Consider the following 19,118-nt stretch of genomic DNA (forward strand, 5'->3'; position numbering starts at 1 on the left):
AGCCAACGCAAGAGCCAACTTTTTACTCTTTCTTGACATTTCTGCAGTACACAGCGCTAGGCTACTGTTGCAGCTGTTGCTATGGCAACAAAAGACGCTCTCGGCTGTTATTTGTAACAGACGCTGCCAGCTTTGTTTTTCATTAAAAAAACGCTCGTGTCAACTTTTTCTAGTCAAAAAAGACGCCAAGTGTGAACACGGCCTAAGGGGCATTTATTCAATGCATTTTTTGCAGGAGCATGACTTTAATAATACCCTGGGAAGCATTTTACGTTACCTGCAGAAGATACTTTCTCTGCTGTGCCGCTGAACAGTCGATTCAGCCTTGTACACTTATAGTTTTAATATCCTAATCTGTAGTTTGGAAGATTGGATTTTGTACTGTTCTAAATTAGATTTCATTTCTTTCTGACCTTTAACCTCAATTATCCATGTAACCTTGGATTCAAGACAAGGCAAATTATTTTCTTAATGGTGTGCTGTTTGCACAAAGGCTTTAATTCTCTGCTGGCCATCCTCGTCCACCGTGCACCTGATGTTCCCGCTCATCAGATGAGGCAGATGAATATTAGACTCCAGAATGGAGCAATATTACACATGCCAGTCCACTACGAATTCCCTAATGAAGACTAGGGGAATATTGGTACTGCTCACTTGTGCCAAATTAATGCTATATGTACGGATTATCTAAGTCCCTGGTTATGGGATGAACTTGATTGGATATAATTCATAATGGCCCCTGTGATTTAAGAAAAGTTTCCAAAAGACTTCAGGTTTAACAGAGCTGTTTACAGTGACTAAAGCTGAACAATCAGTCTCCTTTATAATGTGATTAATGTAAACTAAAACAGTTCTTATTGCAGATTGCACTATGGAGATGTTCACATTGTTCCAAATGGGCTGTATTATGGAGTTTTTGCACATTTGGATTTGATATTTTAGCACGCTTATGCACTACTGAGAGGAACAAACCAAGGATGACTCTTTTAACCCTTCCAACCTCACTTGATTAATTCACTGACACTATCACAATATAGCTTTTAGAATAAACATCAGTGAGGCCTGCCGTTTATTTCAATTACCCTCACTATCCGTGGCATTATATTTATTATATTTAAGATGTTGTTTTGACATTTGGCAATGTTTGAAGATTTATTTGAATGCTACTACTAGTTTTTTTTTATTTTATATATATATATTTTATTTTAACCAGTTGGGGATCACATATCTTTACACAATCACAGTACTCTAATATCCTCTAGCAGAGATCGGACCTATTAGTGTAGAATCAGTGCATGTTTGGCAGAATATTGCTCAGATATATCTGACAAAGACTTAAACCTACTCTATGCCAAATTAGATGTGTTAGGGCCTCAGGTGTCGAGCACGACGCTCCTGATCTTAGCAGACCAGGGTGGTTTTAAAAACAAACCACTAGTCCCTCAGAATTGGGGAAGGTTTACCCCAACCCCTTTAATGCTATTAAATGATAAACATTAGACTCTGAAATCAAGTGGTGCATGTAAGTACTAGTAAACCAATCCCCTTAAAACACAACATGCGATTCCTAATGCTTGTGCAATGCAACCATTGACATATGTGCTTAATGTGCATTAACAGAGCTAATGCATCAAATATATCTGTCTTTAGAAATGGAATGAAATCAAGAGAGCAGCCCAGAGGCAATACAATCATATCAAGTAATTAACTGCAGTTTATTTTTTTACCAAAAGGGCTTTCGATCAAAGTGAAAACCAATTAAGAACTTAAAAGTCCATATAGGTAACGTAAATACCTGTATGTAGACTATATATGCATAAAATGCAAGCGGCATACATACTGACATTTTTATATATATATTCATATTAATATATAAAGCAACAACGTTATATGAAAATATGTTGAATGTTAACGTATTTCATCTCAGAGAGCGACACTCAATATGGATAGTCCCATTTCATTTTAAAGGCAGCAGTGATTTGATCATTCTGTAACTGTAAAAAGCTCAAATTGTCACTTCACAATGACAGGCCTGGCAGGAGAGTTAACAATGCTGTTAAGAGTATTTAGTAGGGTTAATGTCATAATAATATGTCTGTACTACTATGATGTCATAATGTCATTAACACGGTCTTTGGTTTTTAAACTGTTTAGAAGGGATTGTAATATAATTTGGTTGGTAAAATCTCGTTTTTTACATTATGAAAAGTACAGAGAGGCATACAGATGTTTTGGTTTGGAAAACGGAGGTCCTGATGTTATTACCTCTGAAACCCACTGGATAACTATGCATAATCGAAATATGTACATATATATACATACACACACACAAACATGTTTGTACACGTGAATTCCAAAAACAAGATGTTTTAACAGTCCTGAAAAGAAACGGATTTGTGTGTTCACACCAACGTGTTTTGCTCAGACCATGCCATCCTGGGGTTTCCTCTTCTCAGGGTGCCCTGTCAGTGCTCACTTGTATTGAGTGACCTCAACAACTGATTTCGGGCCAGTTTTCTTTTCATCCTGCCATGTCTTCTTTGCTTGTTCTGGTTAAAATGGAAGACTGAAAAAAATGCTGACAGTTGTATGTTTTTAAGGGCAAAGGTCACGATGGCTTGTCAGTCATCAGGCATTTGGACTGGGCGTCCTTCTTGATGCATATTGCCTTCGTGGGGCCGAATGTGTCCGTAAATGCTGATCAAGAATGTGTTTATTCATGTAGTTAGTTAGGTGATGTGAGAATGTGCAGAGCATGTTACATTGAGCCCTAAAGGAAATGGATTGCATCATAACCCATGTTTTAGAGGAGGAACAAGGATGATGTTCTCCTGTCTGTATATTCTAATGTCCTGTGGTAAAAAAAGAAAATAATGACATGATGTATGAAACTATAATAACTTTGTTTTTTTTGTTTTTTTCTTAGTATGCAGGTGCTGGATAGCCTGTTAATGATAATTTAAAAACTACTCATCATTAGTTACATTTTGCATTATTATGATAATGGATATATTGTTATTATTGCTATTATTCTGAGATGGGTTACCACTATCAGTGATAATCTTAATTTAAGTACAAAGGCTGAGAATACTAATGCACATAAGAAGACGGGAGGTCTCTGAAAGATCTGTCGTTTTTTGTTTCCGCTCCTGCGTGTGTGTTTTTGCTGAATTTGATTGTTGTTTGGCACCATCTGGTGGCCACAGCGCTCTATTGACTCTTATGAGTCGGTAGCAGCATAAATGATGTTCAGTTAATAAACCGTGTTGACCTTCTGGATGAAGTCTGTCACAGGTCACGCACTGAGCCCTGCTGGCCGTATGTCTTTGTTTTTAATTGTTTTATTAGGTGTCCTCAACTTATTTATTGCAAAATTTACTTATTTATTGATAACTTGGGTTTTACATAAACATTTCTTGTTGTAAATGGTTTTATCTACAAGCGTGTGTCTCTGTTGGTTTGTTTTATGGGCCTATATTTCTCTCTCAGTCGCTTTGTGTGTTCACAATTAAATTTGTGCACACAACACAGATCTTCCAAACCCCACGGTCTCCTGCAGCAATTGTGCAATAAATTGAGGTTTATATTTTTAAATTCTCTCGTTTGACTCCCTTTATTTTTTAAATGATTTGAAATAGAAACTGTTGATGAAACGCTTTTATATTTTGACCTCCACTTCTGGTAATTCGTGTTTGCCTATTTATTCTCACAGGTGTAGTGAGGTGCTTGTGTGACTGTGGGTGTTTAAAATATATTTTATTATATTCCTCTATTTATTAAATTTGTCACTTTTGAGAAATTAACCCTAACCCATATAACCTCCCCTACGGAGAAAAAATATTCTAATCATTGTTCGAATACAAGTAGCCTACACTGTAAAAAAAAGTTGAGACTCTCCTACAAAAATAAGCTGAGACAACTCAAAAATCTGCTGAAGATGGTTGCCTTAAACTTTTAAATTGGCTCAACTTTTTTTCTTTTTTTTTTTACAATGTAGAAATTTAAATTTGAAAATTAGGGTTGCCTTAATTGAGGCATTCAATTGAATGTGAAAAGGGCACTTCTTGTCGAAAAACATAAGTAGTTTATTTACTTATATAACTTATTTACAGTAAATAAATAAAATCATCAAACCCAAGGTTATAAATGGTGAACTAGTTTCCACCAAACTACATACTGACAAAACATGACAAAACAAATAAATTAACCTCTTTCAAACAGTCGAAGAAGCTTTCACAATATTTATTTATTTAGGATGAAAAAAAAGTGATTGTTACCAAAGTGTCTTAACAATATTACGACATTTTGGCGGGAAATATGGTTGTCATGGTAACTTTTAAATTTAAAGGCGTTTACTTTAATGCTGCGTTTCACTGCTTTAGTGTTTAGTTGCCTATTGTTACAAAAGAAAGAGTAGGAAATTTGAGTGTGAAAACAAAAGTTCAAGAGAGAGATAACATTCAGATAAACATGTCGGCGAAACCGCAAACTTTATGCGAGCGAGCGCACGTCACGCTTGTGTTGCCATGACCACGATGAAGTTGAGAGATCAAGTGAGGAGCAGCTTCACGCAACGTAAATCACTTTAAAAGGAAACATAAAGCAAGGACACCTCCCATTCGCATCTACATCTCAAACTCTCACTTCCTCCTTGATTTAGAGTGAGCTCTACAACTGCTGCCATTCACCCTCTCCTCTCCAGCGCTTCATCCTCTCGCCTCAGGAGCCAGAGTCCCTCCCCAGCCACAGTTCTCAGGTACAGTCCCCTGTCCCACCATCATACTGTGTGTTTGTGTGCTGTGCTACTGTAACACTTTGCATCTTTATCTGCGACCTAGTGAGCTGACTAACTAGACAGCACACTGGGCGCGCCTAAACGCTGCTATACTGCCTAAAATCAGCTGTTTAGATGAGCAGATTTGGAAACACAGGCCTAATCTGTTCTGCTCGTTCATAATACATTCAGGTTGTACTCGGTTTAGTACTGCTTTTATGTTAATTTTTTGCCATTGCTAAATGTGTCGAGCTGTGCCTTTCTGCACTGGGGCTAAACTGGGGTTACATATTTGAGGAAGTTTAGTAAGAGAACTAAACAGCATTTCCAGATAAAGATGAAGCTGATTCATCTGCATATTATTGTATAAAAATAGTGCAGACGATATTAGAGTTTGCTCTTGTATCTTAAATGAGCTTGGAAGAAATGCAGACAAAGGATAAAGCAATGTAAACAAATGTTTCAAGCCAGCATAATAGTAATAGTAGGCTAATAATAATAAAACTTGAAGAATTGGCTTTTGCAAAAATGAAAATTGTCATTGTACTGTCTCACCTTCATGTCGTTCCAAACCTGCACGACTTAGCCTATTTCTTCCGGTGAACACAAAAGATGTTAGGCTGAATGAATCTCGGTCACATTCACTTTCATTGGATGAAAAAAAATACATGAATGAAAAGGAATGGTGACTGACTGAGACTCACATTCTGCCCAACATCTCCATTTGTGTTCCAAACAAGAAAAAAAGTCACCGGTTTAGAACAACCTGCAGTTAATTACACCTTTTTCATCCACTTTGAATATAATAACTATTGTGATACATTAACTGTATCATATCACGATGAAACATTTAGCAGTATCTCTGAAGCAGGTAGAAATAACTCATTGGCTTCCATGTTTGTGTGGAAGGATGTGGTGTAACTGAAGTTCTGAACATCTCCTGCGCTCCCACACTAGTCCAGTTACGACAGTTTCCTCTCTCTGTCTGCTCTAATGCACCTTTCATTTTTCAGGTTATTTTGCTGAGTGCTGTGAGCATACAGGGCATCAGTGATGCATTGCAAATTAAAGTGATATTTGTTATTCAACTAATTAAGCATATGCACAAGAGTGCATTTGATATAGGGATGAGAAGGAAAAAAGTAGAAAATATGTGAGAAGGGAACATGAAGAAAAATGCTTTATTGCTAAAACCTGCAGACAAAGTGGCATCAGACTTGAAGAAGTAACCCGAGCATTTCCTTCTCTGCCACTTCATGCTAGTTTCCTTTTTCCTTCCTCTTTCTTTGAGCTTATTGCCCAAATGCAGTTTTAAACATAGAAAGTTGAAAAAGGCGTTGGGCGGATACGTTCTCTTTTGTTTTCACCCCTTTGGTCTCTTATATGTAGCTATTCATTTACAATAATCCATGCAAATTTAAGAGAATTTAGGTTGAAGGATACAGCTTGAGTGCAAGCATACTGATCACAGCAGTGAATTAAGATCACCATCGATTGCTGGAATGGAATCAGCCAGTTTCACCACAAATCACAAATAGCTATGCTTCAATTCAATAAATTCTGTAGCCTATAAGATGCACAAACTTTAAGATACACAAAACGTAATGATGAAACAAAATGATGAAAACCATATTTATTGTTTCTCATGTGTATGCTTTTTTTCCTTCTCCATCCCTGTGTCTCTTCCTTCTCTGTCTTTCCTCAGGTCATCATGTCTAGGAAGGTGGTCAGGTCCAGTAAGTTCCGCCACGTCTTCGGCCAGGCGGTGAAGACGGACCAGTGCTATGATGACATTAGGATCTCCCAGATGACCTGGGACAGCAACTTCTGCTCGGTCAATCCCAAGTTTGTGGCCATGATCGTGGATGCCAGTGGTGGAGGAGCTTTCATTGTCCTGCCCCTGAGCAAGGTGCATTCAGATAGCATGTCAGACTCATTAAGCTCAAATGAATTGAAATCTTTATAAAACAAGCCTTTGATGAAGGGGAGTATTGTATGTATTTAAAGGCCAATATTAAGATTAAGTTGGATAGTTAGTTAGGTTTAGTTCTTGATAGTTTCAAGCCTTTACCTGTTTTAGATGATCTTCCGAGGCCTTTGAATTTTGAATTGTAGACATGTCATGCAGCGTTTGTCTAAATAAGGAAGTTCAAGGTTGAGTTTCATATGTACGTGTCACCAGATCTAGCATCTCTTCTCTTTATGCTCTCTTGCATCTTGTTTTTGCCATATTTGGAGTGCGCTGCTGTCAACTCTGCACAGGATGTGGTGACAGCTTGCAGATTGAGTGAGTAGCAAACTGTGAGAAAAGGACAGCTGCCACTTAAGCTTGATGTGCCTGCTTTTTTCGTGTGATCAGCTTGGTTTAAAATTTAAATATGTACTTTTTACCTCACAAAACTTTATGACTGAAAAATGCTACGTTTTCAAAATACCTTTCAAAATTAACAGAGGCTATTTGCATCTTTTACAGAGATGGTAGAAACATTTTCTTGCCTTCCTCTTTTTTTTTTTTAGTTGTATAGTTTATTTCATATGCCTTTTATTTTTATCTTCTCTGTCCATCATCTCTGGTCCTCTGTTTCTATATGTTGCTCTGTCTGCACTCCTGGGTCTTACACTAGAGAATGAATGGGAGTTCTGTCATATTCAATCTGCTGTGCATCTTACACTCCGTGCTTTGCTCAATGCCAGCCATTGTTTCCCATGAACACGAGAATTTGAGTCAAGCCCTTTTATTTCGTTTGGGTGGCTTGAGGAAGTTTTGAAAGCTCCGTTTTGAGACTGATAACATGATCATCTGGTTTTGCACAAACTTGTAGAGTAAGCGGGTGCATGATACTATAGAAATACTGATGTTATTTTTTTTAAGTACACTTTTAGATCAAGTTGTCATGCTGATAATATAATTTGTATTTTGTATTGTTGTATTAAATTTGATCTCAGACATTTGGACACCATTGTACCAGAAGTAGGCCTCTTTTGGAAAAGATTAATTTGTTGTAAATATCTGTTTGAACTTAAGAACTTAAGTCTTGATAATGATTTAGTTATCTTTAGACTAGTTTTATTTTTATATCAATTATATAATTATGTAGTATTTATTCTTATTTTGAATTAGCTTTATATTATCAGTTTTCATTTGAATTTGTCATTTTGTTTTTTTAATACATTTTTAAAATTTGTTAAATATTTATATTTATGTTTTAATTTATTAGTTACATTTATTTAAAATTGATCTCAAAATAATAATAAAAAATCTTTATTTTAGTTAGTTTCAAAAACAACATTTCTAATTTTTGTTGAGCTGTATTTCAATTTAACAGTGGTTTTTAATGGTTTTAGTTTGTTAAGAACAACAATGCTTTAGTCCAGTCATAAATCACTGTAGTATTTATTTCTTAACTTATTGCAGCCCCTAACTTATTGCAATAATAATTTATAGATTACACACAACACTCACATTTAACAATATGATTTTGGCAGAGTGAATGTGCTCTCCGTGTGCATGATGGGAACTCCTGCACAGTGCTGTCCTCTCTAAACGGGTTAGTAGTTATTAGGCATAATTGAAGGCATAGCTGTAAAATTGAGATCAGCTGACACAGCCTCCCTCATCTGTCTGAGATCTCTCATGCTCTTTCTGCTCTGTTTGTCAGAGCAATAGAGGTTTTGAGTTGATATTCTATATTTAGTCATTTGAAGATCTCGTTAATGGGTTTATTTGTGTATGTTTATGTTTTTCACTCCATACCAATGTTTTCCTTAATAACTCATTCCTCCCTTTGATTTGTGTTTTAGACGGGTCGCATTGACATGTCCCTGCCCACTGTCTGTGGCCACACTGGACCCGTATTGGACATCGAATTCTGCCCACATAATGACAACATCATTGCCAGTGGCTCTGAAGACTGTAGTGTCATGGTGAGTGCCATGGGCCTTTGGCCTAATGGTTTGATCAAATTACATTTATGCACCAAAACAGTTGAACAGTAGTCGTACTAAAGTGAAAATGCTAGTATAATTCACAATTCTCTGCCCAGTGCCATGCGCATTATTATAAACAAAATAAATGTAATTAATAATAATTTAATTACTTAAATGATAAAATTATGTGTACAAAACAAGTCATACTAGGCTTGCTAGTGTGATGCTGGTATGGAAATTTACGACAGTTTAAAGGGGTAAAATTATTAACTAAATTTACTTATATCCCATAACGAATAGAATAGCCTTAAATAACGCTCATGTGGACACTATCATATCTACAGATACTTTCCATACATGATAAACATGTTTAATGTTTTAACTATGTGAATTAATAATTTAACTTGCTTTATTTTTAAATTGCATTAAAATATTTAGTTAAAAACAAATAAATAAATATTATATTATTATTAATAATAAACAATATATATTATTAAATTGCAATATAATTTTTTAATTGTAAGTTGTGTAGTTTTAAAATGAAAACAATGGAAATAAAACAATCAAAAATAGATGAAATGTTTTATGTTTACTTGCATGCTATGTGACCATTTACTGACATCAGAGAACAGTGAGCATGCAAATTTGTTCTTAATTTATTGAAATTTAATTTATTTATTCTCAGGAGGGTACTTGACGTGAACATTTTACTTCTAAGGGGTTCAGCTAACGAAAAAAGTTTGGGGACTCCTGTGAGCCCCTTGAACCACAATTGCACAGCAAAAATGACCCCTTAGCACCGCCTATCATACAACAAGCAGTAATAGCGGGTTTGAACACAGCCACCGTACTGGTGTGAAAAATATAATACTGTGGCAAGTCTTGCTCATACTACTTATTATAACATAAGATCAATGTTGTTATGTAATAGATCTGGGAGATTCCAGATGGAGGTCTCATATCACCACTGAAGGACCCAGTTGTGAAGCTGGACGGTCACTCTAAACGCGTGGGCATCCTCAGCTGGCACCCCACTGCCCACAATGTGCTAATGAGTGCAGGTAAACCAACATTAGACACCCACTCAATAGCCAAAAGTGCACTCAGTTGTACAATATAGAGGCAGTTAAAATGTCATGATGGCGCCCTCTGCTGATCCTTAATGCACAATTCTTTACACACATCTTAGGTTCATCGTAAATTTGACATGATTTTATTTACCTTTCTCCCCCTCTGTCTACCTATATACTGTGCTTCAATTACCTTGTCCCTCTCTGTCTCTGGTTTTCTTCTTGCAGGCTGTGATAACGTGATCATTCTGTGGAACGTGGCTCATGGAGAGGCGGTGGTGCGCATTGACTCAGTGCACACTGATCTGATATACAGCGCCTGCTGGAACAGAAACGGCTCTCAGATCCTCACTTCCTGCAAGGACAAGAAATTACGCTTGCTAGACCCCCGCAAGGGCTCCGTCATCGATGTACGTGCATGCCTTCACTGTAAAAAAAATGATAAAATAGTGTGAATAATGCTAAAAAAAAGAATGCATGGGGTATAAATAATTCATATAGATGCATTGTTTACTGTTCGCCACATTGATTTTGTTGTCGCATCCAGAAAGTTCTTGTCTCATGGTGGCAGGAGGATGCACTTGTTGCTGTACTTAAAAGATCAGTTAGCTGATTGTTGGGTTTCATGTAGTCTGGAGGCAATTTTTACGGCATTTCATTAGTGTTTTTTTTTTTTTTTATGATCCTGTGAGTATTCAGAAAACTCTAGATGGAGCACATGTTTTCTTATAATGCAGACAATAACAAAATTTTGCAGACAACATTTTGGCAAAAAGAAAATGCGGTGAATACTCATTACCAAATTGAACTTGCTGCGAAATCTGCACAAAATCTCCACAAAATTCCCAATTATATCGATTTCTTTTTAAACAGCTGGATTTTGTTGGTGAAAATTCACTAAAACAGTAAATGTGACCACATTTTTGTCTTAATTTTAATTTTAACATTTTAAGTTAAATAATAAAAATTGTCAACATTTTCATGACCATTTCTCTTTCTTGTACATGCCTTTCTGCCAGCTGCTCATATGACTTCTTTCTATGTATATGTGTGTTCAGGAAAAGGACAAGCCTCATGAAGGCTCCAGGCCAGTCAGAGCTGTGTTTGTGTCTGATGGCAAGATCCTGACCACCGGTTTCAGCCGCATGAGTGAGCGCCAGGTGGCACTGTGGGATCCTGTAAGTACATCTTGTGCTTCAGTAGCTCTCTTTATTTTTTATGGTAGTCAACATTTGAAGTGGATCAGAAAAGTTAATCAAAGTTGCCCTAAGACAAGAACGCGTTTTAGGATTTAGGACAGCTTTGATGAAAGGTTTTGATCCACTTCAAATTTTGACTACTGTAGTTTCACAAGTAAGTGACTCACAAAAGTTTGTTTGTGGTTGCAGAAAAACTTTGGTGAGCCCTTGACCCTGCAGGAGCTGGACACCAGCAGTGGGGTGCTGCTACCTTTCTTTGACCCTGACACTGGTATAGTCTACCTTGGTGGCAAGGTAAGGAACTAAGAAAGACATTCAGGTTTTGAACCAAGTTCAGATTTTATGGTCATGAAGAGTTGTTTGTTCATGAAGTTGGATGTTTTAACCAGTGAACATGTTTTGACAGGGTGACAGCAGCATCAGATACTTTGAGGTGACAGACGAGGCCCCATACGTTCACTATCTCTCCATGTACAGCAGTAAAGAGAGTCAGAAGGGCATGGGCTACATGCCCAAGAGAGGCCTGGAAGTCAACAAGTGTGAGATTGCAAGGTAAACACACCCAGCCTTTCAGTCAGGCCTATAGTGTACTTGCTTTCTCCCACAAACATACAAAAAGGTCAGTATTTTAAATGATGCATTATTTCATATTTATTTTAGGTTCTATAAACTCCACGAGAGAAAGTGTGAACCTATTGTTATGACTGTGCCTCGTAAGGTAAGTTTGTCAAAGTCAACGATCAGGAATAAGTCACATTTTAAAATATATTCAAATTAGAAAATAGTTATGGAAGAATATTTAACAATATTCTTGTTTTACTGTTCTCACTTCTTTCAAAAATATAAAAAAACTGTACCGCCCCCATTTTTTGAATGGTAGTTTATTAATGCCACACTGCTTATTGAGTGCTGCTTATTTGTTCCACTGTCTCAATCTGGCATTATCATTTCTTTGCTTTAGTCTGACTTGTTTCAAGAAGACCTTTACCCCGACACGATTGGTCCAGAGCCATCAGTGGAGGCAGATGATTGGTTTTCTGGTAAAAATGGGGAACCAATCCTGATCTCCTTGAAAGATGGTTTTGTGGCTACCACCAAAAACAAAGAGTTCAAAGTCATCAAGAGCTTGATGGCCACGTCATCTTCCTCGAGCAACCGACAGTCTGACTGCGTGGTAAGAGAACACAGGAATCCTCTGCCTGTTTATTGTGTCTTATTTAAACTTTCTGTCACAAATAAACTCATTCTGCCTTTCTTTCTGTTTCAAATACAGGACGTGCAGGCCTTGCAGAATGAGGTGAAGGAGCTGAGAGAGATGGTTGAGCAGTTGACCACGCGAGTTAGCGAACTGGAGAGCAACTAGCTGAAGAGAGACCCCAGTAGAATGAAAAGAAAAATGCAAATGGACACGTACATGTACAAGATATGCAAATAATGAAGTCGTAAAAGGTGTACATTAGAAAGAAGGTTTTGTAGAATTATGTGGATTTTTTCATGGATACCATTTTTAGTCCATTTCAGACCAAATTTTGCTCTTCAGGGATTTCCTTTTTTTTTTTTTTTAAGAATTTTTAATGTGACCAGATTTGTTTGAAGCCCATTTTAATATATGTTTTGTAGGATTTGAAATAAATGGCAGTGTTATTTTAACAAAGATTTACTTATGTGTCAAAAGCTCATTGTTCATTCTACACACACAAATGTATTAAATCAGTCAGTTTTATTTATAATACAGAAAGGCAACAGAAATGATTATGACCTAATACACACACACACACAACATTGTGTAGCAATTGTACAGATTAAAGTAGATTCCCATATCCTAAAAAGTTCTTAAAATATCTGTTCTGTATTACTCAAAAATAATTAATTCAGTTATTCAGTAGCATTATTGAAATAATGAGGACTGGCAAAGATAAATTTGCCTGAAAGTATTTTGGACACAAGCTCGGCCCATCCCTGAATTTTAATAAACAAGTGCATTGTTTATTAGCTGCTCTAAAAATATTGCAGCATTAAACTATATGGACCCACTTTATATTAGGTGACCTTAACTACTATGTACTTACATAAATTAATAATGTGATACAATGCACTTATTGTGTACATACATGTTCTTACATTGTACACTGTTGACCCATCCCTTACACCTTAACCCACCCTTAAACCGACCCATACCACTTGACCTGTCCCTAACCTTACCCATATCCCACCTCAATAACAGCAAAAGTGTTTTGCAATACAATATGACCACAATAAGTACATTGCACTTATTTTTTGATGTAAGTACATAGTAGTTAAGGACACCTAATATAAAGTGATACCAACTATATGAAACTAATTTAAAAGCTTAAAGACGGTTTTTCTATTACACTAGCTCTAAACAAGTAATATTTACATCTTTGCAGATCTTGACCTTTTCTGGTTTATGTTATTCTCATTACCTACCAACTATAAAGACTAACAGACATATTTCACATACTACAGCTTCAATTTCTGCGACAAATGCTTACTTTAAACCAATTTATCTACACGTAATTCTTGCTTGGTGCAGAGGCGCTGTTGCTGTAGTATTTGGCGGCTCCGCCGGATCCTCCGGAGCTGGGTCTGCTGAAGCAGCACAACAAGCCTCCGGCCAGCAGGAGCAGGACTCCTCCTCCCCAGCCCACAAAGATACAGGCTCCCAGCTCTCTCTTATGAGACTGGGCTACCAGTGGATTGTTGAAGTCACGCACGACATTATGAGCGGCCCAGCTGACGGGGATGATCAGCAACAAGCCCGCGATGATCAGCCCAATGGCGGACACCAGACACACTTTGGGTTTGACTTCTTCGTTGTCGATGCAGGTGGTGAATTCGGCGCCTGCGCACAGAATGAGGATGGACAGGACCGTGAGCATGCAGCTGATGATGGTCATGGCACGGGCCGCCTGGAGGTCAGAGCTCAGGATGAGCAGCGAGTCGTAGGATTTACACTGCTGCTGTCCGGTACTCTGAACCACACACTCCATCCACAAGCCCTCTTCCTGAACCTGTGTGGCAAAGGAAATATATGAAATATACCTTCTTATCCGTAGAATTCAATCAGCATCCTTTAAATAATTTTCTATCTGAACATGAAATATTTATAGCAAAATGTCGCTGTAATAATTGTGCTACAGTCTCCCATCTTTCTGAAAGGTAGACTATTAAACGGCTATACATATATATATATTGAGCCAATACATATATATATTGAGCCAACTTAAAATTTTAAGGCAACAAACTTAAAAAAAGTTGAGAATCTCCTACAAAAATAAATTGAGAGAACTCAAAAATCTGCAAAAAGCTGGTTGCCTTAAAATTTTAAGTTGGCTCAACTTTTTTTTTTTACAGTGTAGTTTTTAAATATTTATAACTTTAACTTTAGCTAGTTTTTAGTTTAGCTAGTTTAATTTTAGCTAGCTTAGTTTTTAAAGTTAAATATTTACATTATAACAACTAGGCCTGGGTATTGTGACCAATTCTGCGATTCGATTCGATTCTTATTTTTATGGTTTCGATTCGATTTCGATTCGATTCGATATCGATTAGCTATCAATATTTAATTTAAAATGTTAGTTTTGCAGACATGGGATCCATATTTTGATATAAATGCTGGTAACTGAAACTCCTACTTAAGTTTATTACTGAAATACACATCTACATTAATAATAGGGTGCACACAGTTGTTTTTTTTAGTGGAGCAATTCGAAAGATGGTGACACCTTCAGGACGAGAGGTGAATATTCATATCCTCTTACGTGAAGCACGCGCATTAAGAATCGATTCGGGGATTTCCCGAATCGATATCGTTGCGTTAAACTGAAGATCGATTAAAATCGGAGAATCGATATTTTTTACCCAGCCCTAATAACAACTAATATTTGCATTTCAGCTTTATTTCAATCAATGAAAACTATTTTTGATTAATAATAACAATACTGATGTAAATGTAATTGCGGTGAATAATAACCACAGCTGTCAAATCATGTTTGGTAAATAATGACTTAAATTTCAGTCTGTTCCTCATATAAAGCTGTTATATGGCTTTGTGAAATTTTAGAATATATGGTCCCATGGACCATGTTTATGATGTTTTGTGTCATTTTTAGAGCTTGATGGACCCTAACCCTCAGATATTCTGTCAAAGATTTACTTTGAAGTTTTGGAAATAATATGAATAAATTATGATTAAGCTTAATATCTGTGCACTGCACAAACACATTTATCCTTTGAATTGAACTTTTTGAAATTGCAGCAATGGTTTACCTGTGCAGTGATAATATTCTGACCAATAAAAGCAGAAACCTTCCATCTTGGAACAGCAATGGTCACAACTGCTGCAATGAGACCTAAAATTCCCAGTGCCATACACACGATCTGTACAGCAGACGAGCCCATTCTGAAAGAGGAATAAAGGAGATTAGATAATAATAATAATAATAGATTAGAAAAAATATTATTGATGCTCTCAGTTTGGAAATAGTGTTAAAACAAAGAAAAAATGCACACTCTGCAAAAGCAGTGGTGAAGATAGTGGTTTTGAATCCTTCCTGTTTGCATCATGGTATATTTTGTAAGACATATTCTAAACTAGTTCTTATGTGTTTGCACAGAAACTCAATGGCTCCTCCCTTTAGACAGGCCTGTACAGGAATTTATATCTGAGGGCTACAGCGGGGGAAAAACATCTCTTAAGAAACCCTCATCACGAAGCAAGCCTCAAGTCTCAACAGGTCCTAAAATCTGCTTTTAGAAACATTTGTTATGTAACTGCCACTCCCTGAGAGGGGTCTCAGATACTGCGTGTTCTATTCTATTCTATTCTATTCTATTCTATTCTATTCTATTCTATTCTATTCTATTCTTTAATTTCATTTGTAGGAAAAAACACTGAGTAGCTTTTCAGTGAACTGCTTGTTGTTTTGTACACTCGCCCTCAAATGCCTGTGGCTTTTTATTCATGTCGATCTCACTGAACTTCTCTTGTATCTCCTCAGGGTTTGTTTGTGGCTGATTCATAAAACTACGGTTAGAATGTGTGGACTGCACTTAAGACCCTTAAGTGCAGTCACTATAGTGCACTGCATTGTCTTCCTACTCAGCACTAACAAAGCGCAATGGATCGGTGAGGAGCTAGAGAAGGTGACCAGGTGGTGCGTGGGCACCAGCAAAATGACTAACGGTAATTGTAGCTGTTTTTAGTTGATGGTGAATCATTCAGCAGCTCTCTGAATGATTAACATGCTGTCCGGCTCCTCCACAATTGTATTCTTTCTGTCTACGCAATGATAATTCTGCTCTGAGAACTAGACTGAGCTAAAATCATGAATGAGTGAGGAATTTAGCTTTTTATGTCTGCATGCTGTCCAGGATTCAGGTCAGTTATATTAAAACAATTAACAAAAAGATAGAAGTCCATAGTGAATCCCAACACTTTACAATATGACTTGTTTCAAGACATTATGTAACGTAATGATTTATATGTTTTGTTACATACAAAGGCAACTTGATAAATGTTAACAGTGTTATACACTTAACAAATAATAAGGTTAATGTCTATCTAAACATTGATATCAGCTAGGTCTTCCTCAAAATACTTATTTGACGTCTGTAAACAAAAAGGCACCGCCCTTTAACCTCATGTAATAAGCTGTCTGATTTATTGCATTACTTTTTTTCTACTGTTTAGTCTACTTATTTATTTTTTAATTTCACCTAAAATATATTTTGAATTTGATTTATATGATTTGTTTGAAACAAATCTTTTAATTTCAAATCTTTTTTTATTTTTTTTTATATAACCTCGCTGTTTGATTTAATAGACCAAAATTCCGCAAAGAGTAATAAGTTTGAACTTTACCTTTTATTGTAGCTCTTTCAAGAAAATACTCTGTAAGTTTCCTCTTGTTTTTGTACGTAGTCTTCTAGCTTTTTCTTTAAGTTAGTCTCCCACCTTACCAAACTGTTACCTCTAATGAAGGTGGTGTGATGTGAGGATGCTTTTGTAGAGGAATGCAATGGGTGGGGTAGAAATGAGACCAAGGTGGGTTGGCAAAGAGGTGAAGGCCAGACTGGACTTGTTCTTTTTCTCCCTGCTGCTTTCTTTACCCCTTTTTATTTCACCTTCTTAAAGTTTTTATATAGAGAAGGTCTGGCTTTGATATTTTTTCTTTGTTTAAAAAAAAAAGTCATAAAGAATTAACTCAGGTGATAAACTAGTTTTGGAATACTTTTTTTTTATTTGATGCATTCATAAATGGACACTGCTATTATCATCACATCATGTTACCATGCTACTGAATGGAAGTATTCGCTCTTGGAGGTTGGACATCATGATACTATGAATCATAAAGCCTCTGAAACTTCTGTCATAATCATTATCACATCTCAAAAACAACCTCATATGCTCTCCTCATAAGCTCAGCCCAATCACCGTCGAAACCACACGATGAATAGATACTGTCACAAGTTAGAGTGGGTGGGCTTTAAATTGTGAAACATTAGGACTGGGACACACAATAACACAGGTGAGTGATGCAAGGATTGATTCGCTTAAAAACTATGTATAAGAGATTGGACAAAATAGATAGTAGGTCCCTAGTGAAAAACAAACGAAATTATATTTTAAATACATTAATTTTGTGCTAAGTATGTACTACTGTGGCGGGAGGAGCAAACGACAGACACAGTGGGTGTGGCGTCAGGCCTCACTAGCTTTTCATTAAACAAAATAATCAAATAACGTGTCCAAAAGGGGGTAAAAGTGTCCAAAATAAACAGGGGGTCTGGTGTCCTCGTCGTGCTGCGGGGTTCGTGACGGAGGGCAGTGTTCGGAAAGGAAGGAGCCAGGTAAGGGGCGGAGTCCGGTGGCCGCACGAGCTCCCCTCTCCGGGCCGGGGCGCGGGTGGCGGCGGCTTCGTCCATCTTCTATCCGGGGGACTCGACGGCCCGGCATCCTGGCCCATCACCCGTCTCACGTGTGCGGTGGTCCATCCGCTCTCGACGCTCCCTTCCTGGACCCACGAGGACACCAGCGTGCATGCACGGGGAAGAGACCGGTCTCCCGAGGAGAGGCGCGCTCGGCATTTAAACAGAGGCGGTGATGAGGCTCTATTCAGATCAGGTGCGCCTCATCACACGCCGCCAGCCCTGGCTGTTTCAGCGCCCCACCTCTCTCACACACCCACTCCCGTCGGGAGCCTGGTGAAGGGCGACGAACACGGGACGGGGTGGTGATGATAATAAGGGGGGAGGCAGCCGGCTCGTCACACAACAAATACATTTACATGCTTATGTACTTAATAAAAATCCCCTGCAATTGTGATTTTGGTATACTAAACTGGTATAGGCTACTTAAAGTCTGCTAAATTGGAACAACTAATGACGTGTGGAAGTAGTGCTGGGGCCCGTTTCAGAAAGGAGGTTAAGTGAAAACTCTTATGTTAACCCTGAAATCTGGGAAACTCTGGGTTTTCGGTTTCAAAATGGGAGGTTTGTCAAACCCGAGAAAGCAGGGTAAGTCAAGCCCGTTTCTGAAAGAGAGGTAACTTATATTCCGAGTCAGTTACCGTAGTAACTTACTCTGTGAACCTAACCTGGTCGGGAGCAGGTTTTCTTCGGTAAACCCAGAGTTTCTTTCGGTCTCCTCCCCCTTTTTATAGTGTTAGCGAAGTTTAAATACCTTATTCATTCATTCACGCTGCAAAATAGATTTTCTTACCAAGTATTTTTGTCTTATTTCAAGTACAAATATAAAAAAAATTCTTAATATGCATCTTATATAATTGTCTATATTTAGTCTTTTTTGGGGATTTTCCTTTTAAGTGCCTTTTACATAAAACAAGTAAAATTGTCCGCCATAGGGTAAGAAAAATAATCTTAATGCAAACGGAAACAAGAATACTTTTAATTTCTTACCCTATTGGAAGATAATTTGCAAAATAAGAAAAATGCACTTTAAAACATGGGAGATGCAGAGCACATTATAAGTCCGCTGTATGCAGATTCTAAGGAAAGTGTGCATCCCTCTCACACCCATTTTGACAATTTTTTCCTGGGCACAAATCCGTCAAAGAGGGGTTTCACAGGACTGTAAGTCAGTGGTATAAAAATTGGTTTAAATGA

At 37.4% G+C, this 19,118-nt stretch overlaps 2 protein-coding genes across 3 annotated transcripts; one reads left to right on the top strand and one right to left on the bottom strand.

The window, feature by feature from the left end:
• The first annotated feature begins 4,317 nt into the window (after positions 1–4,317).
• LOC306845014 (coronin-1C-A-like) lies at positions 4,318–12,626 on the top strand. Its single transcript, XM_079377506.1, has 11 exons — positions 4,318–4,756; positions 6,480–6,683; positions 8,576–8,698; positions 9,633–9,762; positions 10,000–10,181; positions 10,830–10,949; positions 11,160–11,264; positions 11,377–11,522; positions 11,631–11,688; positions 11,932–12,144; positions 12,244–12,626. The coding sequence occupies exons 2-11, from the start codon at positions 6,486–6,488 to the stop codon at positions 12,331–12,333; spliced, it is 1,365 nt and encodes a 454-aa protein (XP_079233632.1). The 5' UTR covers positions 4,318–4,756; positions 6,480–6,485; the 3' UTR covers positions 12,334–12,626.
• Positions 12,540–16,981, bottom strand: LOC306845019 (claudin-4-like). Of its 2 annotated transcripts, XR_013781954.1 has the most exons (4): positions 16,855–16,970; positions 15,261–15,393; positions 13,295–14,002; positions 12,619–13,024 (listed from the first exon to the last, which is right to left on the bottom strand). XR_013781954.1 is itself a non-coding variant. In XM_079377517.1 (3 exons), the coding sequence occupies exons 2-3, from the start codon at positions 15,390–15,392 to the stop codon at positions 13,499–13,501; spliced, it is 636 nt and encodes a 211-aa protein (XP_079233643.1). In that variant the 5' UTR covers position 15,393; positions 16,855–16,981; the 3' UTR covers positions 12,540–13,498. The 2 variants fall into 2 exon arrangements, 1 of the variants encoding a protein (XP_079233643.1); XM_079377517.1 differs by having other exon boundaries at positions 12,540–14,002; positions 16,855–16,981.
• Positions 16,982–19,118: the final 2,137 nt, after the last annotated feature.

Source organism: Barbus barbus (assembly GCF_936440315.1).
Source record: "Barbus barbus genome assembly, chromosome: 3".
NCBI lineage: Eukaryota > Metazoa > Chordata > Actinopteri > Cypriniformes > Cyprinidae > Barbus > Barbus barbus.

Excerpts from the sequence above, each read along its gene's own strand:
- LOC306845014 (XM_079377506.1), top strand. The coding sequence starts at position 6,486 with ATGTCTAGGAAGGTGGTCAGGTCCAGTAAGTTCCGCCACGTCTTCGGC. Across the intron at positions 6,684-8,575 it reads TTGTCCTGCCCCTGAGCAAG|ACGGGTCGCATTGACATGTC; the intron begins GTGCATTCAGAT and ends TTTGTGTTTTAG. Across the intron at positions 11,265-11,376 it reads TAGTCTACCTTGGTGGCAAG|GGTGACAGCAGCATCAGATA; the intron begins GTAAGGAACTAA and ends ATGTTTTGACAG.
- LOC306845019 (XM_079377517.1), bottom strand. The coding sequence starts at position 15,392 with ATGGGCTCGTCTGCTGTACAGATCGTGTGTATGGCACTGGGAATTTTA. Across the intron at positions 14,003-15,260 it reads AGAATATTATCACTGCACAG|GTTCAGGAAGAGGGCTTGTG; the intron begins GTAAACCATTGC and ends TTTGCCACACAG.